Source organism: Euprymna scolopes, chromosome 36, assembly GCF_053919585.1.
Source record: "Euprymna scolopes isolate OS-2025 chromosome 36, ASM5391958v1, whole genome shotgun sequence".
Classification (NCBI taxonomy): Eukaryota; Metazoa; Mollusca; class Cephalopoda; order Sepiida; family Sepiolidae; genus Euprymna; species Euprymna scolopes.
The window spans coordinates 62809836-62836698 of NC_136517.1; the positions used below are offsets into that span (position 1 = coordinate 62809836).

Genomic DNA, 26863 nt, shown 5'->3' on the forward strand with positions numbered 1-26863 from the left:
ATTTATGGCTAACTTTTGGATGCTTAGCTTGTCTCTTCAGGCCGTCCTATTGCACAATCTTTGCACTAGCCACTGCATCTGTAACAGATTATCCCAGTTCGAGGATTCACTGTGAGTGGAATTTTAACCTCACTTTGAAGTGGCTGCATAGCAGCCACAGTGTCCTTAGCTGCATCCCATGTGAGCACCCTTGCTTATGCCAGCAAATTGCTATGGTCAAAGTCTCAATGCCTGGTGTCTGTTGCAACTCCATTGAGATGTTGTTCAGGAATCCTATCACAAACACTTGTTTCATTGCAGTTTTTGAGTGAATCTAGCCATTGCTGCAAATTGTCATATTTTATTGTTTACATCCTACCCATTTTACCCTAACCCTAACCCCTAACCCACTTTATTCGTTTCAGCTTTAAATTTACAGAGAATGTCCCATCTGATGAGCTTTGTCAATCTCCAGATTAAGTTATAGTCCATCTCCCTCCAAATATAATCGTAAAAGGCTCGTTGCTTCATCTATTTGCTGTTGTTTTGCAACAAGCTAGATTTTTTGAGCCAGGCCACCACGTTTCGTCACCATAGAAAGTTTTTAGTATCTTGCTGCTGAGCTTCACTTTTGTCGTTTTGACAAAGTCAAAAACCAACAAAAAAGTTAAAAAAAAAATTTTTTTTAAATAAGTAGCATGCTGTGTAAAAAAAGAAAAAAGATTTTTTGTTAGAACTTTTTTCATGCGGTGAACTGCCGCAATTAATACCAACTCCTTTTAACTTCATCTGTAATTCTTCATGTCTGTCTGTCTGTGTCTTTCTACTGTTAAAAACTCAACATTTCCAATACATCCTTCTTATAGCTGCTACTTCTTCATATGCAAATTAATGCCATTGTATATAAAAGATCAATCTCCAAACTGAAGTTTTTTCTTTTCTTTTTCCTTTCCTGAGCCTGTCACCAGCCGTTTATGTAAATCATATCTTTCATTACCTCCACCACATGACCTCATTCCTTCGTGATGCTATCCAATGTGCATGGAGACAAACAAACACAAACAAGATCCACAGTTTTAGTATAGATAGATGGATGAAAAAAATAAAGATATTGTGAGAAATTTTGCAGAAATAAGCAGGCTTCTCATTGGTCGGTTTATCCGCCCACGATTTTGTTTGAACCATTCATATTGCTTGTTATTTACTAATTGCCAAGGACGTGCTTGGTGCCAAATTTATCTTTTCAAATCATCAGATTCGAGACAGACACGGGTTGGAATGGACGATCAAATTCTCACTCAAGGCTTGTGGCCTCAAATCACTTTATCTCAGTGAGATGGTTTAAAGCTCTAATGTGGGGCGAAATGTTATTATCATTTGCAAACACCAATGCCCTTATGTTTGGACAAATTATTATATTATTGCATGCTGATGTGCTCTGTGAATCAATTGACTTTCATCATTACAATATAATGTCTGTCAGAGACAGTTTGACCTGTCATTTTACGTCATTTGGACAGTTATCTACAGTGAACTCCTCGCTGTAACCATCTCGGAAGATATCACTCACCTCTTCAACCTTTTGCAGCGTTCTTCGTCAGTGGAGTTTTGTACCCAGCTTTTATCGAAGATGAACTATTATCCCTTTGGGGTGTTACCAGCCCATTATGGCACATGCTTTAATGAAATGTATGTTCAAGTTTAATAGGTGAGCCTGTTGTAATTCTGATTGGTTTTCTTTCATTCAGGGGCAAAAGCTATGTGTAGAAATTCCCTACAATATTAACATGATAATTTCAAAACAAAATGTAACTTAATAAAACGTATTTTTTCTAAAATTATATTTGGAAATTATTTTAATTTAGTTTAAATTTAAATCTTATTTTAATTTGTAACAAAAAATAGTAAAATATTGACGAGAAATAAATAAAAAAAAAAATATTTTGAGACATCAGCTAGATTTCCGGAAGTGATATTTGCGTGCGCATGAGCAGTCGACCACTTCCGTATCATGCCTCCGAATCCGATCGTTTATTCACAATGTCGAACACTTCAATTCCAAGTGCGTTTTTAAAGAATGTTTTGCAAAATGGTGTCGGTCGTCATGTATGTCAACTCCAAAGGTTAACGTTATGTTTTTGTAAGACAAATGTTTCTAGCATTGGTATGAGGTAAGTAAAAACATGTTTTCTTTTTCCAAATCATTTTTATTTATTTATTTACGATGTCATGGCTTTTTCTCTAATGAGATTGTTTACTTCTTTTCTCTTGGATTTTATTTATTTATTATTATTATTAAAAGTGTAGTAGTTGTAGTTGACAAGTTTAGATATTTGTAAGAAACTTTCTTTTAGCATTTTATTGAAAAGCTAATTTTTATTTATTTATTTATTTTTTAAACCGTAATCCTAACATAACTCAACAATCGCAAGGCATTGTGTCGTCTGCCTATATATTCGCGACGTTTTTTGTATGGAAACCGCTTTTATGGTCTTAATGTAAGGAGTCTAAAAAATATCGGTATTTCTGCACTTCTGTTACCGTGGTGAAATAATAACGTTATTATTGTTGAAAAAAAAAAATCATATAACTGAGAGTAGCTAACCTGAAGTGAGGTTGCGAAAAAAATACAATCTTCTTCGCGACCTTCTTCTCAGGTCTTGTAACCAGAGTAACATAAAAATAAAAGGAATAAGTGACCCTTCACAAAGGAGGAAGGTTTTTATAACAATTACCTTACTTTATTAGTATAAATAACCACAAGGCTATTGTTCTTGACTGTTGGAAGAGCATCCTCACCTCCGGCAGCTACTGAGCTACACTCAGGTAAGCTATGTATTATTCACCACATTATTTAGAAAGCCATTCTTAACTTGAGAGGGTGTTTTGTAATTATTCTGTACTTTCACCTAACAATTTAATAAAAATATCGTAAACCTTCAAGGTTAAAACTAGACAACATTAAGTGTTGAATGGATAGATTCCGACCAAGAAAACGGCAATTCTTTCTCCGTTGTCAGACACCTCGTTCATAGAATGTGAGGATTAAATGATAAATAATTGGGTAATCTCCAAAAATACCGTTAGGGCTTACAACATGGCCGCCAGAAGAGTCAACAAAAAACTGCGAATAAAATATATAAAACTCGTAATTTCTGTTTTTAAAGTGGGTTGTCAATTTTCTTTATGAAATATACTTCCAAAATAAACTATTACAGTCGTTTAAAACATAACAGAAGTATTATTTTTTATTTTTTAAAAACAATGTTTACAAAATGTCTACGAACGTGCGTAAACATTTTGTAAACATTGTTTTTAAAAAATAAAAAATAATACTTCTGTTATGTTTTAAACGACTGTAATAGTTTATTTTGGAAGTATATTTCATAAAGAAAATTGACAACCCACTTTAAAAACAGAAATTACGAGTTTTATATATTTTATTCGCAGTTTTTTGTTGACTCTTCTGGCGGCCATGTTGTAAGCCCTAACGGTATTTTTGGAGATTACCAAAAAGGGACAACGGGATGAATCCTTTCAAGGTCATTTAGTTTTTGTTTTACTACTTGCTATTTTCGCTAAAAATTTTACATTAAGGCCCGTCTCATGTTCGTATATAACAAAATTTCTTTTTTTTAGATTTCGGTGTGCTAAAAACGAATCTGCAAACGGTTTCCGTCACAAAAAAAAATAGTTATGAAGAAATTACTTTTTCGAAAAGTGGGTGATCACTTTTCCATGTAAATTTAAGTTAAAATGAGCACCCACTTTCTGGCCACCTCAGAGAGAGAGAGAGAGGGGTCATTTTTTTTTTTTTTCGATTTCTTTTTCTGTTTTCATCTTTCAATAAAGAAAAATGGGTATTATTTACTCGCATTCGTTTAGAAAAGTTTTATTTTTATTTTTCCATGTGCTTTAAAAGAATATGGTAACCGTTTCCGTCGCAAATTTACCGTTTGTATGGTATTAACCCCTGAACTCTGGGACTATTTTTCAGCCTAGCCTTCATTTGCGCTATGTGCGAGCATAAACGAAGGCTGTTAAATGTGCACTCGCGTACCAAACTGCTTGTCACAGTGTAGTACTGGCGAAAATTAAAATTAGACGAAAAACAAGTAGTTTTCCAAATATGAAGCCATGTAATTCTGTGTTATCACCGCTGGCCATTTTTGTACGCGCACAAGCGCATTAACCCATGAAAACTATTTCCATTTTATAGCCTAGCCTTCATTTACACTATGCATGTGAGAAATTCCACATACAACCGCCATCTTTCTTTTAGGCTGGCCATACAGCTCTAGTAGTCTGATTGGTTTAAATTTTAATGTGTCAGGTGATTTGATTTGGCACCTTTTTTGTATTCATGCGTTTATTTTTCAGTCTAAGAAAATCACGGAACGGGATAGACTCAAATATAGCGGTTCTCTCTCTAGGGAGCCAAGACAATTTCTTTCATGGACACCAAACAGTCGGTGAACAAAGGACACAAGCAGAGACAACTTATATTGCTGAATCTATTCAAATCAAGGATGACATTCAAGAAACTGTTCGGCATGTTATTGTCCAAATATTGGATCTTATCTCATTTCTTCTTAAGTCCCAAGGGACTCACTTTATGCCTGAATATAGGCGCCATCATTCTGGCCATGTTCTCCATGAAGCATTCATGGATCCTTCCAAAGGAACAACAAACTAAATTCCAACAATAGGAATTCAAACTAAAGGCTCCATGCGTATGGAAGTAAATCGGGCCACCGTTTTGCAAAAGGACTATACCAGAACCGAAGAACTTTCATTGCTGTTATTTGTGAATAAATTTTGTGTTTGAAAAGGTATGGCTTTTGTTTGTGGAATTCATTTGCTTCTGCAGGGAGGAAATTGAGTGTGTAGGAAAGAAATTTTTTACACGTGCGAGCATAAACGAAGGCTGTTAAATGTGCACTCGCGTACCAAACTGCCTTGTCACAGTGTAGTACTGGCGAAAATTTAAAATTAGACGAAAAACAAGTAGTTTTACAAATATTAAACCATGGCCACCCGTGATAACATACAGAATTACATGGTTTAATATTTGGAAAACTACTTGTTGTTCGCCAATACTACACTGTGACAAGGCAATTTGGTACGCGAGTGCACATTTACCAGCTTTCATTTATGCATAGTGTAAACGAAGGCTAAGCTGTAAAATGGAAAATAGAGTTCAGGGGTTAATACCATATAAAAAAATCAAACAAAACTTTTTAGCCAATAAACACACAAAAAATGTCCCCTCTCTCTCAGATGGCCAGAAAGTGGGTGCTCATTTTAAGTTAAATTTACATGGAAAAGTGATATCTTTATATTATGAAAACTATTTTTTTTTGCCACGGAAACGGTTTGCAGATTCGTTTTTAGCACACCGAAATCTACAAAAAAATATTTTATTATATAAGAATGGTAGACAGCCTTAAAGTAAAATAATACCCTATTTTCAACCGATGATCGTTTTGTCGATTATTCAATTGTGAAAACAAATTCTCGTCAACAATCCTCTTTAAGATGCGTCAAATGACCGCCATACAAAATTTGATGCTTCTATGAGAGGGAACTCATATCGGCCTGAATGTCTGCGAATTACGGAACAAATCAGAAATGACCAAAGCAGTTTGATATGAAACCCACGAAAAAACTGTAAAAGGGTACTGCTACAGCTTTTGAACAGTACAAAAACTGAACAGTTTTGGGTAAAAAAAACCCACTGCATTTCTGTTTTTCTCGTTTCATAAAAATGCATGCATGCAAAAAAACAAAATTTGATTTTCCAGAATAGCCAAACAAAGCAAAAAGGGGGCGAAAAAAAATGAATGTTACCAAAAGGCAAGCGAAGTTACTCTTCTACTTATCTGGATGGATAAGTTTTTGTTTTACATTATTTTTAAGTGTTTTTAATTAAAAATAAAGATAGTGTAAAAGCCTGTCAAGTAAAAACACCAGAAACTTATCGAGGTAAGTAGAAGAGTAACTTGCCTTTGGTAACATTTATTTGTTGTATGTATATTCACCCTTTTTGTTGTTTTGTTGGCTCTTTTGGAAAAATCACGAAAAGTTGAGTCCCTCCAAATAAAAATTTTTACAAGGAGATTGTAAGTTTAATGGACGTTAAATCTGAATGAAAACGCAAAGATTGTTTAATGTCTGCACTAATTGACTGTTTTTTCTGTAAATTGCAATAAAAAAACATTCGGGTTAATATAGATCCTCTCCTGCACAATTTTACAAGATTTTTAATGATTTTATTTGTCTTCAGTTATCCCCCCCCCCCCCGCGTAGGATTTTACCCAACGTTGGAATTAATGAACACATTTTATTGTAAATGTTTTCATTTAATGTAATTCTGTTCTTTTAAACAACTCGATGAATGATGATGAAAGATTAAAAAATCTTTACTTTTAAAAATGTAGGAGGTTTACTGAAAAAATTTGAAGTGCAATTCATGTAATTTTGTGATCACCATCTCGTGACAAGGTGTATTGTCTTCGTGAAAGCATACTTTTTTTCCTTCATATGTGATAGTGTTGTCGATTTCTGACCTCAAATGCATTAATCGCTAAACTAACTGTATGGACAGAAGTTTACCATTTACACATATTTATATACTAGCAGGCCGTCCAGGGTTGCATAAATATTATTTTAATTAATGCAGGGTTCTTATTTATTATAAATAGGTATAGGTATTAATAAATAGGCCATAGGTATTAATCGCAACATTAAATTCCTTTAATAGAAACTGAAGTTAAAAAGAACAGGAAGAAACTGAAACCTGTGCATGCAAATATTTTTTTTTCTAAACGGTTCACTTCTTGTAAATAATAAAAAAAATTACTTGAGCTGAGATTGAAACCAAAACCTTAAAGACGATGAGTCAAGTATGCTAATGCTAACCATTAGGCCAGCTTGACATGGCACGTTCTTTAAAAAGTGTTTTCAAACCTATTTATTCTCAGCATAAACAAAAACCTAACAGCCAGCCATGGTTTTCCCCAGAATGTGCTGCTGCCATTGTGCATAGAAATCACTTTTTCCATAGCTACCAACGTAATAGATGCACTGAGACTAAAGCTGCTTTCAGGAACGCCAGCAACCACTGTTAAAGAGTAATAAAAAATGCAAGAGAATATGCCCAGTCTGTTAAATCCAAAGTAGCTGATCAGCAGCTTGGTTCTCACCAGTTTTGGCAAATAACAAATAGGATCCTGAACAGAAGTGTGCGTTCTATCCCAACCATTATCAATGTACCAGAGGTCATCTCGTCAGCATCAGACAAGGCCAAACTATTTGCAAAGAACTTTGCAGCTAATTCTACCCTATGCGACGAAGGCCATCAACTCCCCATATTTCCTCCTATAACACAAAACACACTAGGTAATATACAAATATGTGCATGAGGTCGCCAAGCTAATCAAGAACCTTGATTCCAGTAAAGCAACTGGCCCTGACGGCATCCCAATTATAGTGTTAAAAAAGCTTCAACCTGAACTTGCTCCCATACTTACGAAACTGTTTAAGCGTTGCCTTAAGGAGAAGTGCTTTCCAACACCCTGAAAAACCTCGTCAGTATGCCCTGTATTTAAGAATTCAGGTGATAAGTCCTCTCCCTCTCAGTACAGACCTATAAGTCTCCTGTGTGTCATGATTAAGTTGCTGGAATCCATACTAATAGAGAAATAGTCAACCACCTCAGCAGAAATTACCTCCTTAGTGACATGCGATATGGTTTCCGTTCTGCAAGATCTACCGCAGATGTGCTAACGGTTATATCCCACAGGATTAGTGAATCTCTTGACAAAGGCTTCCTTTCTAGGGCAATTGCTCTTGACATATCAAAGGCCTTTGACAAGGTATGGCATAAAGGCCTACTTCACAAGATTTCCAGCTACTGTATAACTGGAAATGTTTTCTCAATCATTAAATCATTTCTCTCTAATAGGCTCATAAGAGTAGTGGTCGATGGACAAAAATCAGAGGCCTGCAGTATTAATGCTGGAGTCCCTCAGGGGTTCATCCTGGGCCCAACTCTCTTCCTGATCTACATCAATGATCTCCCTAAACACATACTTAAATCATTCGTTGACATCTATGCTGATGACACGACCATCTACGGCAACACATCAAAGGCTGTAAATGACAAAGTTCTCTCTGATTCTCTCTCCTCTGATCTCGAGCGTGTAGTTCAGTGGGGGAAGACGTGGCTGGTTACCTTTAATGCATCTAAAACCAAGCTCCTATCTTTGCACCATCAACGCTCTGATCCCCATCTGGCATCAATTGTAATGGATGGCTCTCGCCTAGGAGAAGCAATGTTTTGACAAGCTTCTGGGCTTGACCCTTACTCCTGATATGAAATGGAACACGTACATCAAGTCTGTTGCCAGGGTCACTGGAAAGATGGTGGGTTCCTTCTACCACTCCAGAAGATATCTCACTACTGATGCAATTCTCTATCTATATAAAAGCCAAGTACGTCCAAGGATGGAATACTGCTGCCATATCTGGGCAGGAGCTGCTAAAAATAGCCTATCCTGCCTTGACAAAGTACAAAATAGACTTTGTGGCTTAGTGGGGGATGCCCTTTTCTCTTCCCTGCAACCTGTCTCCCACAGAAAAGATGTTGCGAGCCTGTCTTTGTTTTACCGTTATTTCCATGGCAAGTGCTCGTCTGAGCTTCAATCTCTGGTCCCCCCCCCTCGCCAATCTTTTACGAAAAACACCCGTCTAGCTGAAGCCACTGTCAAAAATTTTCCCCACTCTCTATCTGTGCCTAAATCAAAACGTAGATTCCATAAACACAGCCTCTTTCTTAGAACAGCACGCCAGTGGAACTCTGTTCCATCTGCCTGTTTCCCACCTGACTACAACTTGGATGTCTTCAAATCCAGCGTAAACAAATTCCTGATGAACCGCCCCCTTAAGTAGACACTTTATGAAATCTCAACACTAACGTACAACGTACTGTACATGCAATAACCCTTATCCCTGAGTGGCTTCCGGGCCTTGATAAGTTGGGACCTCCTTGTAAAAAAAAATAAAATAAATAATCTGTCATGTAAACGATTTATGCATGCACATTCGTGAGACAGTTGACAAACAGATAAAATCCAATGACTCACACACGCATACCAATTTTTCAATTTTGACCCCTTAGCAGCCATTTTTCCAGATGAAAACCAATTAAAAAGTTTTTAACATGTCTGAATACCCTACATACCAAATTTTAAGTCTGTAAATCGAAAGTTTGTTGATTATATAGGCAGGCCGCTTGGCATTGCCCAGGTGTAAATATGCATAAATATATTTTAATTAGTGCAGAATTATTTATTTTAAACAGAAATACTGTAGGTATTGAATGCAACATAAAATCGGTAAAAAAAAAATAAAGTAAAAAGAAACTGGGACATGTGCATGCGAGTATTTTTTTTTTCTAAACAGTTCACTTCTTGTAAGTAAAAACAAAAAAATACTTGAGCTGAGATCAAAACCAAAACCAGTGAGTCAATTACGATTACCATTCAGCCAGGGTGTAATCACCCCTTTTTTTAAGGTGTATTCAAACTTAACATAATCTGTCATGTGAGCCATTCATCCATGCACAATCGTGAAACAGAAAACGGAGAAAAATCCGACAACTCCCATGTACCAATTTTGACCCTGTAGCAACCCTTTTTCTGAATGAAAATAGATTAAAAAGTTTTCCTCATGTTTGAATAACCAATATACCAAATTTGAAGTCTGTAGATCAAATTATTCATTGAGTATATAGTTTGAGAAGTATCCTCTCTCTCACACACACCTATATATATATATATATATATATATATATATATATATATGTATGTATGTATGTATGTATGTATATATATATGTATGTATGTATGTATGTATATATATATATAATATATCAGGGGCGGAGATGGGACTAGTGCCACTCGTGCCCGGCACGACCAATAATTCGGTTAATGTTATTCAAAATGGATTAAAAAATCATCCATTAATTTCAAGCAAACATACTTAGTCTGATCTCAATTAAATTACATATCTATTCAAGTTTCGATAACTAAGTAGCAAAAAATTCATAAATATATCTGGGAATAATACAAGGATGCTGTTTTGAACGGGTTGTATTTGTCCGGCCACCGCCAGATTCATTGAAAACTCCATAACAGCGGCTATGACGTTGAACGTCCGTAATTCGTGCCAAGCCAAACCTTTACTCGTAATAATCATAATGTTAGAGAAATCCAGATTTTTCTGTAATCACCCGCAAAGTGAAGCCCACTTATAGTGCCTAAAATATTTAGCACGATCGAGCCTGCTGATGTCTGTTTTACGAAGAAGATGAGGGACCGAGAGAGATCTCTAGACACATACATACGCATAAACACATGAAGAACGATTACTACTACTGTTGCAATATGTAGTAGCACGAATAGTTCTGTGTAAACATAACCACGCGTGTATATCAGATTGTAAATAAATATCAGTGATGAAGTTATTGTTTCATTAATTAATAAAGAACAGGTTTTGAATAAGAGTGAATTTGTTTTTTTGAGGAATTTGTTTTTTTTCATGAATTTTGAATCATAGAAATCTACGAAAAATACGGGTTTTAAGTCATTTTATATTAATACTAAGAAACCCGTCAATCCAATAAACCTTCGTAGAATTCCGTAGTGATACGTAAATACTTTGTAATTTTTTTTCATAAAAACCCTGTATGTAACTTTTCTCGCTGCATCCATCATTTCACAGCTATTTAAACCCAACTTTATTCATCAATATTACCTTTTATTCTATGGGAAAATTTAATCGCCATTTTTGGAGAACATTACTTCAGTTGCCAAAATATTTCAGTCGCTTCACTACATTCAATTTTACCACGGACTTTATTTACGAATTCTTTGTCTCTTAGAATTTTTGGATAAAATTAAGATTTTCAATGTTCTCCATGTTTCCACGGATAACTTCAACTGGTCAAGATATCATATGTTTCAAGATTCATCAGATGGAATTTACTTTTTGGAAGTTCCCTGTATTTTGCGTATAATGTCACTTGGGCTAATTTTCCTGTGTTTCACGGGTAAGCAGATTATTCTCTAAAACATTAAAAAAAAGAAAAGTTTTACTGCATTTGCTGTTAATGATCTGAATTTAAAATTAGATATAATGGAAATGGATATTGTGTTAGACCTGAAAAATAGATCGTTTGGCCAGAGAAATGTAGCCGAGAAGCGAGAAATTATCAAAGTTGGGCGCCCAACTCCTGTATTGGTGAATAAGGTTAGAACTCGTTCCTTCCAATCCAAATGGTTTAATGACATTGACTGGTTATGTGCGAGTAAATCTGAGGAAAAACTCTATTGTTGGCCTTGCTTGCTTTTCACGCCTAAATCAGGACAACTGGCTATATGATTATAGGCATATTTTGGCTGACTGCAAAATTCATTCGAAATCAATGACTCATTTGAACAATTATAAGCGTTTAAAAACATTTGGCATGTATGACAGTTTCAAATGAAAGAAGTTTCTCAACCTTGGACAGAATACGATCATTTTTAAGATGCACTATGGCTGAGGATCGACTTTCGTCTTTAGCCCGAATTTCAATTGAGAAGGAAATGCTTAAAGACTTAGAGCAAAGAAATGAATTGCACAATAAGGTAATAGAAAAATTTGTGGCCAAACCAAGACGCCTGGAGTTTATGCTCAAATGAGATTGGTAGCTCAAATTTTTTTCCCAAACCGATTAAAAAGCTTGCCCTATCTCTGAATACCCTTTATGTAAAATTTCAAATGTTTAGACCAGAAATTGTCTGAGTAATTTGGTAGAGACCGCAGAGGTAAAATTATTTTTTAACTTTGACCCTTATTATGACCCCTTAACATTTGTTTTAAGCTCAAATCAAGTTATGTAGATCCATGTCCAAGAAACCTATATCCGAAATTTCAATTGTTTATACCCAAAATTTGCAGAGGAGTTTGGTAGAGTTCTCAAAGGTCAAATCGTTGAACTTTTACCCCTTAACAGCCAAATTTCTGGATGAAAACGGATTACAAAGATTTTCCCAAATCTCAGTACCCTGTATATCAAATTTCGAGTCTGTAGACTGAAAATTGACAGCATTATTGCGTAGTAGGGCAGGTCGATTTTGGAACCCCGGTGAGGCAATGGTGATGATAGTTGGGGCTTGACATAGAAAAGACCTACATGAAATTTTTTTTTTTTTAAATCGTTATCTTTGCTTGAGGAAATGACTTTAAAATGGGAAAAATTGAAGCTATTAAGTTTTTCGGTGAATTGTCCAGAATGTCTCGTCATCAAAACAATCCGTACTGTTAAGAAAATGGAATCATTATTTAGAATATATTTTAAATAAAATGAGTGAGGATAATGAATTAAATAAATATTAACTGTAAAGGCAAAATTATGTTTTTTTAAATAATAGCGACCAAAGTTCGCTTTTTCATTTCAGGAACTTTTGGGGGGTGGAAACATTTTAGATTTCACCGTCGCAAAACACACTCGTTATTGATATTGAAAATTAACGTTTGTTTATTATTTAATTTGAAAACATTACGATTTAGGCTTAATTATTTCAAAAGGAAAAATGAAAAAGACTTGTTTAAAATATATATTATTATATTTAAACATTTGTTTTATCTTTTTTAATTTGTTTTCTTAATAGGTTGGTGCAAAAATAATGGCAATTTTTTACGTTAAAACGAACGTTAAAAACATTATTTTTCCACCAACCTAATATTTCACATCAAATTCTATTTTCAATTTTTATTGAAATATGGCAATGCTCCAGTTTTATATTAAAGCACAAAAAAAAAAAATAGTCCATACAATTTTATTCTACACATTCTTTTTGAAACATAACCATGTAAATTTTCAAGTTTTTCTACTTAATAAAAATACTTTGCTGAAAATTAGTGTTAAATTTTTTTATTTCTTTTATTTTTAGGGAGTAATTGTTTTTAAGCAGTATTTTTTTTTCTAAAATTATAGTTTTAAAATCAGATAACCCACAAAGATTAATGCAAGTAAATAAGGAAACTCCTTTAAAGGTTTTTCATTATTTGTGCATCTATGTTGTATTGTTGTCGTGCTAAAATAACTTTTATTTAGAAAGCCATTCTTAACATGGGGAGGATAGGAGGTTGTGTTGTAACTATTCTGTACTTTGTCACCTAAGAATTTAATAAACAAAAATTTCATAAAAATTAAATTAATTTGAGAATACTATTAAAAATAGCATAGTAACATAGTGGCACAAGCACTGGTTTTTCGAACTCTAAACGCTAAACACTCGTTAAAAATGGCACAGCTACAGCAAGAATGAATCTCTTTATGGATAAATTCATGTTATCGAAGGAGGAGCTAAAAATGTCTAAACACTACTATGCCTTTGATTTGGTCCTTTCTCTCTTCAATACATCTAATTCAACTCTACATTCATTATTTCTTATAACTAGCGCTTATTTTTTTACATATGCAACTGGAAGGTAGCTTAAATCAGGTTCCTTCAGTTATAATCATTTGTTTATTTTACTTTTCTGATTAGAATGTCCAGTTTTAACTCGTGGTTCAGAAAATTTGCTGGTCCACCTTGTCGTTTGGATGAAACTGCTGTTGCTGTGAGATTTCTAATTTAATTGCTAAGGAATTACTTAGCAGTTAATCCACAATTGCCCTTGTTAGGGGAACGTTATATAGGACAGAAGGTCAATATATTTTGCTATAAGAGAGCCAAACAGATCGACAGGAAATCTTTTGCAGCAACCAGATTGCTCGACTGTTTGATATATTTTCTTGTAGCTGTAAACTTCCTGTCTTGAGATGTGATGACTTTGCAGTAAAGTGCAAGAAAGAAAATTGTCAAAAAGGCACATAGTCTGCACTTGTCCTCCTAACAAGGAGGTAAAATGAATTCTATAGATTCACCTTTCTATCCATGAAACTACATATAAAAAAAAAAAACTGGTTCCCTTATATTTTTAACATCACGTGAATGATTTATCTTGCAAATAAATTATGCCAGTTGTGATTATTGAGCAAGCTTAGAATGATTCAAGGGAAGATAACTCCAACCTTAGCAAAAACGTATTTATTAAAATTTTATTCTGGAAAAAATTCTTATCGAACCATTAAAAAGAAATTATATACATTTTCTTTTGAAAATTCTTGTTGAACAGATTTTGAAGTAAAAATAAATTACATGTCTTTTAAGCATATATATATATATATATTCTCTAGTTTTAAGACTTTTTGTACAGGCTTTGTACTCTTGAAAATTCAGTATGTTATTGCTATACATCTTATGAAATGACTAACCAATGGTTACGATTTGGGGTTCAAATGAACAGCTACAAAAAAATGTGGAAAAAATGCCACAGAAACGTATAGAATGCTTCAGACTGCTTTTGGACCATCTTGCATGAATCGATCATCAGTTTTTGAATGGCATAAGAGATTCAAGGAAGGTAGGGAGTCTGTGAGGTATGAGGTGTGGAAGGAGTAAGGAAGTCAGAAGACCAAAGTTGATTGACCAAATAAAGAACTTCATGGATAAGGACCATTATGTGTCTATAGATAATAAATGCACAGTTCGATGTCAGTGTGGGAACTGTACGCACAATTATTTGCAAGGAACTGAAGATTAGTTCAAAATTTGTCCCCAGGATTTTCTCATGACAACAGGGAGATGGTCGAACTGATCAATTCAGATCCTGCAGTTTTTATGCTCTGTGATAAAAGCTTAATCTACTGCTATGATCCAAAGACCAAGTTCCCAATGGAAGCATGTTGGCTCTCCAAGACCCAAGAAGGACAGACAAAGCAAATCCACATAGAAACCTATGATGATTCCCCCCCCCCATCTTTTTTGACAGCACGGGCATGATCTACATGCACTGTGTTAAGGTTTTAAGGAAGAGATCTGCACCAGGACAATGCACCAATCTACAACTCTATCCTTGTCACAGACTATTTGACCAAGATGGACATCAAGACAATTCCTCACTCTCCCTATAGTTCAGACTATGTTGGTTATTCCCTAAGCTTAAGGAAAACTTTAGAGGCTGTCGTTATGAAGCAATTGAGGAGATAAGAGGCTGTGACGAGGGTCACTGACACATCACACAAGTGGATTTCTATGGGGCCTTTCTGAAGTTGTTGAAACAGTACAAGTGCATTGCAGCCGGAGATGATTACTTCGAAGGAGACTAGAGTTTCATGTTTTTTACTATCAATAAAAGTGCCCATATGAAAAAGTCTGGAAACTTATTGAAGGCACCTTGTATGCTTTTAAGTTTAAAATAGCATTTACTGAGGAAATTGAATATACATGTTTTCATGTGAAATATTTTGGAGTAAATGTCTATAAAATTTCACTTTTTCCAACCTTGACAGGATTTCATTACATATAAAAGAAATTTGCATCAAATGTTTTTCACCAATAACTTTTGTTTATACATTTTTTGTTCATTTTGTAGAGAATTTATTGAGAACCATTTGCTTGATTTTACACGGCAGAATCCTGGAATCGTTATTTATTTGAAACCAAGAAGACACAGAAACCCCATCCTTTATGCTGAATATTGTAAGTACGAAATGTGATTTATTATTTCAATATAAAGAAAAGAAATTGTCAGTCATCCAATTTTTATTGATATAAACTATGGAGTGAGTGGAATTCAAATATACAATTCTTTAATTTGCAATCGCATTTTTCAAATACATTTTGTTTTTTTTAAACCCAATAAAATAATTTCAGTTAACCAATGAATACATAAAATAAATGGTTTGCCATATTAGTCTGGCTCAACATGTCATCTACCTTGTTCTTAAATAGTGTCAATTTTAATATTTAATTCTAATTTTGTATGCTTATTATTCATGAATGAAGATGAGGGAGTCACATCTACTACTCTTATAACAAAAAAAGAAATTAAAGATAAAATTTACACTTGTACACCATTTTCATTGCATCTGACTCTAATATCAGAGAAATTGTGTACTTGTCTGGTAGTTATTTATCCCTCTTCATGGATCGGAAGAACTAGCACCCTAGAGGAAGAGTACTCTGGTCTGCAGAAAAAGGTGGTCAGCAATAAACTAACCAAGGAAGAAGGCAAAGCCAGAGAGGGTGAACCTCCAAAACCAGCAACAACTGAAAAAAATCCATTTCAAGAATGGCTTAGACTCTGGTGGTTTTGGTGCCATGGGAAAAAATGTTATGACACTTTTAGAGACAAGTAGCTATTCAAACGTTACCTAAGACAAGGATTGGGGGGGGGGGGACCCTCTCACTTTCATTTTTCTCATGAACACCAGAAAAAAACAAAAAAAAAAAACATACAATCTTTCCACATTCATCATATCGTTGGTTATTGTTTTTTTTTTTTTTTTTTTTTTAAATGACTGACCGACCTTCATTTAACGCTAGGGGTAAAAGAGAGGGGTAGTCTAGTTTATGTATTTAATAATTTTACTATCAGTTAGTGTGCTAGGTTCTAATCTAGCACACTAACGCAAGGCATAATTATTGTTAATCTTGCTTTGTTCCAAAATGAATTTAAACATTGCAAATTACAATAAGATTTTTTTGTCATTTACCAACATTAGAATGCCAGGTAATCCTGCTAGTTCTTTAAATATTAGTGAATTTTTTTTGATGCTGAAGAAATATTCCTTTTCTGTAAAAATTAGTATACGAGTATTATTTTAACTTTAAATTTTTATCGGATTAAGATTAGCTTCAACAAAAATAACTGTTCTGAAATTCAAATGTCCAACTCCCACTATTTAAATTGAAATTTGAGTTTTTATTTTGTTTTTCAGTGAATGGAAATCGTGACACGTTCAGCGTTAACAACCTGAATAAAGAAGAAATCAGTAAATGGATTGAGTACATGAGAACGAGGTCTGGGGTTGAAATTAAACGGATTCGAAAACCGTGGCACACAGATAATCCTTCCATTCAAGGTGTATGGCATCCATTCACTAACAAAGATCCAGCTCTTAATTTAACTAAGTTCCCAGATGAAAAAGTTGGTCAGAACATTAGGAAATCTGAAACTGCGACAGAAATCTTATTAAAAATGGCTGAAACAAAATCTAAGCAAGGAGAGTTCAAGAAATAAAACTTTTCAAAAAATTTTTCTTTCTTTCATATTTTTTTTAGCTCCAACATAAATTTCCTTTTTTCCAGTTCTGTTGCTATAAAAACAAAAAAAGCATGGTGCAATACTTTGTTACGAAAGATATTTTAAAGTGTTGCACTAAACGTGTTCCTTTCATAGGCCAACAGAACTTTACATTTTCTTTTGCATCTACAACGTTTGGACTCTTCCAGAAGAAAGAGATAGCAGTATCAAGGTTCTTTTTAAAATATTAATAAAAAGTAAAAATTGACTAAAAGTTAAATTTCATCATACTTTTGAAAATTGGTAAGATATGAAATTTGGAAACTTATTTCTTCTATATAATAAAGTGAAGTCTTTCTTGTTGATGGATTTTGGTGATATTAGTATCTACTCAATTACTGTAATGAAATTCGTTTTTACGGTAGAAACTTTAATAGATTTCAATTATCTAATAGGTCTGGTTCGATATTTCCTGGTTCTTCATTATTGAAGCGAAATTCGAAAACTGAAATATTGAATTTCAAGTGAAACCAATGGCATCTATTGAATTGTTATGTCGCAGTAATGAAAATGTCCAAAAATTAAAAACGATAAGGTAGGAAATGAATTATTACTGAAAAGTTTTCAAAGAATTAGTGAAAAGTTATTCTAATTTTCAGAAAAAAATGTTATAATTAGAATTTTTTTTCTTTTTTGTAAAACTCAATTTTCACAAATTGTCTTTAAAGACATTTTCATCCTTATTTTCATTATTGTGAGATGACAATTCAGCAGATACCATTGGTTTCACTTGAAATTTAATTTTTGAATTTTGTTACAATAGCGATCGAATGAAATCACTGCTTTTGTTACAAATGGAAATTGCAAATAAGTTTTTACCAAGAACTTTCACTTTATTTCATTCATTTACACTGATGTTTCATTTTAAGGTGGTGAACATTATTCAAAATAAAATTTCTATATTTAGAATAGCAATGTAAAGAGTTAAAAAAATTTTTTTCATGTCCAAACAAGCTATGAATTAAAATGCCCCTATAAAGCAAGGTATTTGTTTATATTAAAGTTTTGCATGATTTCATAGGGAAAAATAAGGTGTAGGGGGCTACTATCATGGGCAACAGCTACTGGGGTACTTATATAGGGAGTTGGGCAGCAAGATGTCATTCACGCTACACTTGAACTTCTGCATGTCAGTACAGTTGGGGAAGCAGGGACCTGGAAGGGAATTCCAAAGTCTAGCGGTTCTGGGGAAGAAACTACTGGAGTAAAAAGTAGAATTGGTTTGAGGAAGGTTGCACATTAGGTGCCTCGACTTTTATAGCAGTGGTAACAAAATGTAATCTATTTTTCTTTTGTCCGTTTTGAATTCAAAATGATTTTTTTTTTTTTTTTTTAATAATTCCTGAAATATATGGAACAATTTTTAATAACCACAAATGTTCAATTTTATTTGAATTTTTTTCAGTGCTAATAGGAAAATGTTTGTCTTTATAAAACTTATTACACATTTCTTATGTCGTTTTTCTACATGCAACACATGTCCTCAACCTTTACTGGCCAAGTTTCATTTCCATATATCATCACATTGTATACACATGCCTGATAGACTATTGGTGGACAGTGGTAATGCTTTGCTGGTTAGTAATGACAAGTTTTTTCATTACTCTTGCAATCCAGTTCCTCCTTGTGCCTTAATGGTATCACCAAGATACCTTTGCCTGACAAATATACTTTCTTCACATCCAAATTCTCATTGGTCTCCATTCTCTTACACATGCTTTCACAAACATACAGCATTTCTTCTAGACAACCTCTCCAAAACTCCTCAAACAAGGTTTCCAAGACACGAATAAAGAGCAATGGATTTTCTATAGAACCTTGATATACCCCGCCCCCAACCGCAAAAAATAACAAAACTGAATTCAAAGGCAATCCTTTCCGTACACTACTCAACTAACCTTTACCAATCACTCACTTTCCTCTAGTTTACACATTATCTACCAGACAACATGGCGTCTTGTTAAGTTTTCTTTGGATCCATAAAGCAAAATGCACATTCTTCTTACCAAGATATTAATCTTGCATTTGTTTCCAGCTATATATATTGCTAGTGATACTTCACTTGGCCATAAAACCAAACTACATTTCGTCTATGCTTATTTGAATTATTTGCTATTCATTTATTTTGAGAACCTGATCCATCAACTTTCAGCCTCCAGAGCTTCTCTTTTATTCTTGTAAAAATTCATTGTTCTAAGATATGAGTCTTTCTGAACAACTGCTTCGATTAGGATCTGACTTGTCAAGTTTGATAATCTATTTCATCCACAGATTTCAACATTTCTGCAAAAGGACCCAAGAGTTTTTATCTTTCGCAAAGTTTTGCAATTATAAGTTTTTCCATCTTCACAAAATTTACCAAATTTGATCGATCGTTTATCTGCGTTGCTTATTTCTGATCTTAAAAAAAAAACAAAAAAAACAAACTTTTAGATGCATAAGGGGGTGGGGACTGACAAACACATTCAGTAGCTTTTGCTGACAATTCCCCAACATTTGATTCATATTTCCAATCGGACCACATGGGATTTACTTTGTTCAATTTAGGATAAAAACTCATTTCTACGCAAAAAAAAAAATTGTAAATTAGACAAGAATAAAACAGAGAAATAACAAAAGCAATTGTTTATTTGATCTTTCTGCAATGAGGTGTTATTATTGATCGGTTTCTGACTGTTGCTCTCTCTCATCACGATTTTTATATCTACACTCATCAAGTCGTCTGTCAGTTTTGTCGTCACCACAAAACTTTCATGTAATTTTAAACCAAACTCTTTATTAATCACTTTAAGACCAGAGAATATAGGAAGTTGAAAAAAAAATCTAGTAATTCTGATCAGCTCTCCCTTTACTTAACACAATTATAGCAATCCACAAGTCTAAACCAAACTTAACTAGTATTTTATTTACCTCTCCAGGAATAATGTCAGGTGTGGTTTTTGAAAAGCTAGTACACCCTGGCCTACAAAAAAATGTCTGAATAGCCCAATCGATATTTCCTGGTAGGTGGACACCTCAACTGTGCCAAGTATCTAATGTTTATATTAAAACAATTTTACATTTTTTAAAGTTAATTACAAAAGTTTTAGCTAAGAAAGTTATTAACCGAAAATTGTAGAAGAAAAATGTAAAAAAGCTAAAAATGAAATTTTTATATGTAAAAGATATTCTACTTCATAACGGATCTTTCCAAAAATGTGATTTTAATGAAGAAAGCATGCAATTTTCACGGATTCTGCTAGTGAATGTAGAGACGCATGATGGAGGACAATGGTCTGAAACCATCAATTTTTATGAAATAAAAAATAAATATTTATAATAATGGCATTTAGATGGATTTTTTTTTTTGAAATGGCAAATATGGATTCTTAGATAAAAATATACATTTATTTTTCAACTTTGGTATTTAAAAAATTATTTAATATAGTTTTTTTTTTTTTTTTTTTTAAGCAATTGCTACTTTTTCTTCAAAAAGATCATGCAGGCAAGTCTTCCCCCCAAAAGGAGAGTAAAGCCGTAAATGGCATTCTAAATTTAAAAAATAAAATTGTTTTAAATGGTATTTGGTAAATATCTTATATCAAATTATTTAGTAGCAACGATAATATGCAAGACATTTTTTTTCAACAACTTTAAATGGAAATTTTATTGACCCCTCCCCCTCCCTTAAAATATATTTCTCTTGAAAGAAAGGTGGCTGTTCTTGTTTTTACTTTAAGTGTCTAATCTTCGTATCCAGACCTCAGATTCTTCTTCTGGTGAATATTTTTTTGCAGAAGTCAAATTATTTTCTTTTTTTACTAAAAAGACATTTTTTTTAAGTTGATTTTCTCCATTCGAGACAGATTTTGGATTTGCATGATTTGTACATTTGCTACAAGGACGTTTGTAAGAGGTTTTTGAATCAGTTGGCTTTTTAAAAGACTGTTTCAACGGAATGGTCTGGTCTGAAGAATAAGGCGGAACAGTCGTTGACCATTTTCTCAGCCTTTCTAATTCATAGTTTTCAAATTTGGAACCATGCAGATGATTGCTCACAGACGAACTGGAAAGGGTGGAATGTCCGCCATTGGAATTGGTAGCACTTGAGCAACAAGACCAATGACAAGGCCAGTGAAACTGTCCAAATGTCCCCGAAGGCCCCAGAACGCGCAGAAGTGATTGAAAAAAAAACGTGGCAAACAACCAACTGGTTGTTATGAGTATTATGAGAAATGTGCCAAACTGTCGATAAACAAGGACAGTGGCTGGTAACATCAAGGCTCCGGCCAAGAAGGTGGTCAAAGATGCCATAGCAATGGCTGAACCCATTCGGCTAATGGAGCAAATAACACGTAGTTCAGTATCCAGATCGGAAGACAAACGATAAGCGACACCATAATGTAGAGTGAAATCAATGGACATACCAATGGCTACTGTAATAACAACAGATTCTAAAATGTTCAGTTCCCAACCTAGGAGCAATAGGGCTCCCACAGTTGTCAGAATTGTAAATGCAACGTTGATAACCGCATAAAGACTTAAAAGGAAATTAAGAGTGGTAAAGAATATCACAGCAGCTGCAACAGCGACGGACAAACCAAGGGCAAGAGGAAGACCATGAAGGATGCTGTTTTGAAGATCAAAAAATTGCAAGTAACTGACAAACCAACCACCTTGGATTTCTTTCGGAGCCTGACGGATCTGATCCTGTATCCAGGTATTCACTTCGATGTAAAAAGCATGGAGTTTCTCATATGCATTCGTGAAGGGGACAGTGCTGCTAAATTCTACAAGAAAAGCACGGATCTGACCGTCCTTGAATCTTGGGCCCGGCAATTGATAATTGGAATAGTAAGATCCGATGTATGGGGTGTTCATTAAATCAGGAATGTAAAGTCCGAGGCATCGGGTGAAAGTTTCAGGACTGTATGGGAATGATGACACATTACAGCAACCCTGGCTTTTTTGGTACGCATCAGAACATGGGCCGGCCATGTAATCGCGATAATTTTCCAGAAAACAATTAACGATCTCGTAGCCAAGAATGTGTTTATAAAAAGGCTGTTGGCGAAATCTGCTGCAAAAATCGATAAGCCATACTTGTGCTTGCGGGGTCTCCATATGAAAACTGTTGTCAAATCTCAAAGTGCCATGATTGGATGGATTGAGAGGGTCACCAGAGTCCTCAGCCATCACCCCCCAAACAATAGTAATCGGCATGAGAGGTAGTTGGTCAACGTCAGTTTTCTCAAACCAAAAATGGTTCCATAAATGCAAATCATAAACTTCAAGAAGATGATTTGAAGAAAAATATTGAAACTTTTCTTTGGTCGGTAATTTGATGCCGGGATAAACAAAAACAATGACGACTGATGCCAAACCCAATGTTCCAAACAAGAGAAGCCAGAAATAACGGAGTTTGATTACAAGACATGGCAAAATTTTTTCAAAGAATATTCTGGAATAATTGGAGATGGATTTATGGATATTTCTGGGAATGCGACACAATGCAGACGATTTGCCCCGCATGCTAGAGTCGCAACAGGGAAGACAGTTGCAAGACTTTTCATAAATCACAATTGTCGCTGGCATCCATGTGACCATGAGTAGAAAATTGCAAAGTACCGATGTGCCAACGTAAATGCTGAAACAGCGAATGGCCGTAATGTCGCTGATGATGTTAGCTAAGAATGCCGCGGCGGTGGTCAGGCTGGACACCAGCATGGACGTGGTTGCATGGCGTAATGTCTCAGCTATGATCTGCTCCAGGGTAATATTGCTTCGTTCTGCTTTAGCAAGGTTCCACACCTTGCAGTAGATGAAGGTGTCGTCTGCACCAATTCCAACCATTATCATAACGGTCACCATGTTCATGTAAGGAAAGAAGGAGATTCCAAACACAAAGATGTAGAGAAAGTAGGAAATTTCCAACGACCAGAATATTGCGAGGAATGTCATGAGGGTGATGAAGAAAGAAGCTGAGTAGAGCCAGATGGAGATGAAGATTGCTGTAGCTGTGATGAAGAGCCACTTGCTGTCCAGCCAGATGTACTGTTTAAAGAGAATATCTTTTATGCCAAAGTTAGCGGCCACAAGATGGACATTGTCCTCTTTCAGATCCTGTTTCTCAATATATTCAAATAAATTTACTGTCACTGAACTACGGACAAAGGGCAAGAATGATACAGCATACTCAAGCATGGGTTGATCCTGGGTGGTGATTGTTGAAAAGTGTGTGTCTGTGAGGTAGTGAAGGATGTGGTAGACGGCGTTGTGCAGTTTGCAAGGGGACGGGACTTTGGTACAGTTCTCACAATAATCCCCCAACGAATAGTTATGATAGAAAGGAGCACAGTATGAGATGATCTTCAGAGTCAGCACAATATCCTTCTCTTCAAGATCATTGCACGAAGTTTTGTTGCTAAGTAAACCAATGTAGTTACCAAGCGACCAACTCCGGCATTCACGACTGTCATCAATACAAAGTTCAGTAAAGAAAGGTGTGGAGCGTAGAACTCTAGCTTCAAGGCGACACATGGCTTGGATGTTTTTCAAACTGAACAGTGAACTGCCATCAATACTTTTGAACACAATGCGAGCATATTTCTCATCTGAAATGAAAAGAAAGAACTTATTATTATATAAAGGGTCTGTGTGTTTGTATGTTAGAATGTTCAACTAATTAAAAATTACAAAATGTATACATCAGCATTGCACCAGATGAATAATATCTGAAATTTAGCAAAAAATTATTCATTCTCTAAGGATCAACTAGACCAGGTTTTATCGGGGGAGATCAGCTTTTCAGTGCGATTATGTACTAATTTGTAAATGCCAACCCATTGCGTGAGGAATTTATATATCTAAAAAAGTGAAATTTTCTGTCTGTATACATTTCCCTACCAAATTACTCTGTCAATTTTCAGTTCACAGACTTGAGATTTGACATAAGAGGTATTGAGATTTAGGAAAATCTTTTTAATCAGTTTTTGGCCAGAAGTTTTAAGTCTACAGACTCGAAATTTTATATACAGGGTACTGAGATTTGGGAACATCTTTGTGATCCGTTTTAGGCCAGAAATTTGACTGATAAGGGGTCAAAGTTCAACGATTTGACGTTTGAAAACTCTACCAAACTTCTCCAACAATTTTGGGTCTACACACTTGAAATTTCAGATATAGGTTTCTTGGACATGGATCTAACTTAACTTGATTTGAGCCCAAGACAATAAATGTTAAGGGGTCAAAGTTTAAAAAAATTGCCCTCTGCGGTCTACCAAATTACTCAGACAATTTCTGGTGTAAACATTTGAAATTTTACATAAAGGGTATTCAGAGATAGGGCAAACTTTTTAATAGGTTGGGTCAAAAATTTGAGCTACCAATATATAAATGTATGTATGTATGTTTGCATGTTTGCCTAGAACTTTTGACAGAGGCGACAGATTTTCACAAGATCAGTATCGTTTTGAAGGTCAACCTTTCAGACGATAAATACCGAAAAATTGGCTAAAAACACATTAATTTCCACAGTAATAGTAAATGCAAAAAAGACATCCTGAAAGAGTCGATAATCACTAAAAAAATTTTTTTAAATCAATCAAATTAAGTATTGGTACCTGTAAAAATTTTTTGTATGGTCAGGACTAGTTTTTTAGGGGGGGTGGGGATGTTGACGTGTCGGTATTTTGTGCATATTTACAGTCGCAAACCAATGCTAGGTTTACATTTTGAGAGTATTCCGTTCATGCAAGGAATGAGCAATATGTGTTTTTTTACATGTTATTGTTGGTCTGCACAAGGAAAGTTAGCAGTGTGTGATAAAATACCAATAATTCTCAAAGCTTTTGTTAGAGCTCACTGTATTAAATTATGTCAGGGTTCCAGTATTTAATTTTTAGGTTCTTTAGCAGAATTGCAACATGTTTAGAAGTTGATATAATTTTATATGTTTGTGCAATTAATAGACATTTAAAGGCATTATACAAACTGCCATTAGCATATTAAGCGATGCTCTTTGTGTAAACAAATCGAGCTTAGGCATTTAGACAAGGTAAAAACATCATTAATTCACTACCCGCAAAGCAGCAGCCATATAGTGTAATGGTTAGAAATCTTAACTGTTGTTTGGGCGGTCGGGTTTCAATCCTGGTTTGCTTCAGGTAGTTTCCTGTCTAGCCACACTGATGAGCTGTGATACAGCGAAACAGTACTGTATATGGATGACTATATACATATGTTTTTACTTGTGCACATATGTTGCAGTATTTATGAAACAGTATGACACAGCAACGACCACAAAGAAAAGAAATAAAGAAGGATGTAGTAGTTGTGTGTGTGTGTGATTATCGATTGTTAAAAAACGCTATGTACATATTTTTTGTTTACGATGAATTGTGAAAAAGAAATTGCCAGTATCTAATAAACATTAGGATAATTGTAAGGTAAACAGTATTAAATTTTCTGTTTATGAACGGTTATTATGTTTGTATTTGTTTTAAAAAAAACAAAAAAAAAAAAACTATTGTCTCCGTTAGAGAGCGACACCATATTGAAAACTTTCTGAGGCGTTCGTTTATGAAGCTAATAACTGTAATCCAGAATATGAGAATTGTCAGGTCTCAGCCAATCAGAATGGACAGACTTTGGCAAGAGAGTCTTTATTATTGAGAATTGGAAAGATTATGCTAGGTCTATGTAGCTATAAGTCAGTTATGATCAGTGTAATCACAGATTGTATGAAAAATGTGGAATTAGTTCCGGTGACAACAGGTTGCAGTGGGAGGACTAAATGCTTAGAGAGAAAAATAGGGACTCCTTACTCTGAAGAAGTTGCGATTGTGTTGCTTGTAGGATGCAATGTAGCATTTCAAAAGCTATATAAGAGTGTCTATTAGTCTAGATGTATTGAATTCATATGTGTCATCCGTTGTGGCAATCCTATGCTACTTTGGTCCAGAGGAGAATTTCTGCAGTCATCTTATTAAATAGGAGATAATTCATCATGGGTAATTATTTTTATATATTTTATGTAGACAATGTTGACTAACTGTGCGAGTCGATTATTGAAATTCATTAATACTGAAACAAATTTTCACATATTTCTATAAATCTTTTCGTTGGTTATCAGCAAATATTATCCTGTTATCAAACATTAAGCCCAACTTAGTCTGGCTTGAGAAATAAGAGAAGATTTTTGGAGAACAGAAATGTTTAGTCTTCGTTTCTTCATACTTCTAAAGAAGTTTAGCAGAAAAAAAAAAATGTAGGAGGACCGGGGCAAGAGTAAGAGGGTGGGGATAGAATTATTCTCGGACATCTTTTGTTTAAAAATCTGGGAAACAATTTAGATTTCCTGTTAATATCATTCATCGGGTGAACAGAATTTGTTTTTTTCTCTGAAAGAATGTAAACATGTGTTGGGCTGCATGTTTCCGTGGTGCATATGTGAATGGTAAATGTTTCCGTGGTGCATATGTGAATGGTAAATGTTTTCCGTGGTGCATATGTGAATGGTAAATGTTTTCCGTGGTGCATATGTGAATGGTAAATGTTTTCCGTGGTGCATATGTGAATGGTAAATGTTTCCGTGGTGCATATGTGAATGGTAAATGTTTTCCGTGGTGCATATGTGAATGGTAAATGTTTTTTGTGGTGC

General features: G+C 34.6%; 2 protein-coding genes across 3 annotated transcripts in view; one reads left to right on the forward strand and one right to left on the reverse strand.

Annotated features, from left to right (window-relative positions):
* The first annotated feature begins 1232 nt into the window (after window positions 1-1232).
* On the forward strand, window positions 1233-17176 carry LOC145260538 (large ribosomal subunit protein mL43-like). Its single transcript, XM_080118750.1, has 3 exons — window positions 1233-2150; window positions 15511-15617; window positions 16859-17176. Exons 1-3 carry the CDS (start codon window positions 1966-1968, stop codon window positions 17158-17160), a joined length of 594 nt encoding a protein of 197 aa, XP_079974876.1. The 5' UTR covers window positions 1233-1965; the 3' UTR covers window positions 17161-17176.
* Window positions 17177-20839: 3663 nt separating this feature from the next.
* Window positions 20840-26863, reverse strand: part of LOC145260537 (protein dispatched homolog 1-like) — a 62266-nt gene continuing 56242 nt past the window's right edge. For both annotated transcript variants that reach the window (XM_080118748.1, XM_080118749.1), the window contains exon 5: window positions 20840-23816. In XM_080118748.1, the coding sequence (XP_079974874.1) occupies window positions 20938-23816 (2879 nt within the window). In that variant the 3' untranslated portion in view covers window positions 20840-20937. The remainder of the gene's footprint in view (window positions 23817-26863) is intronic.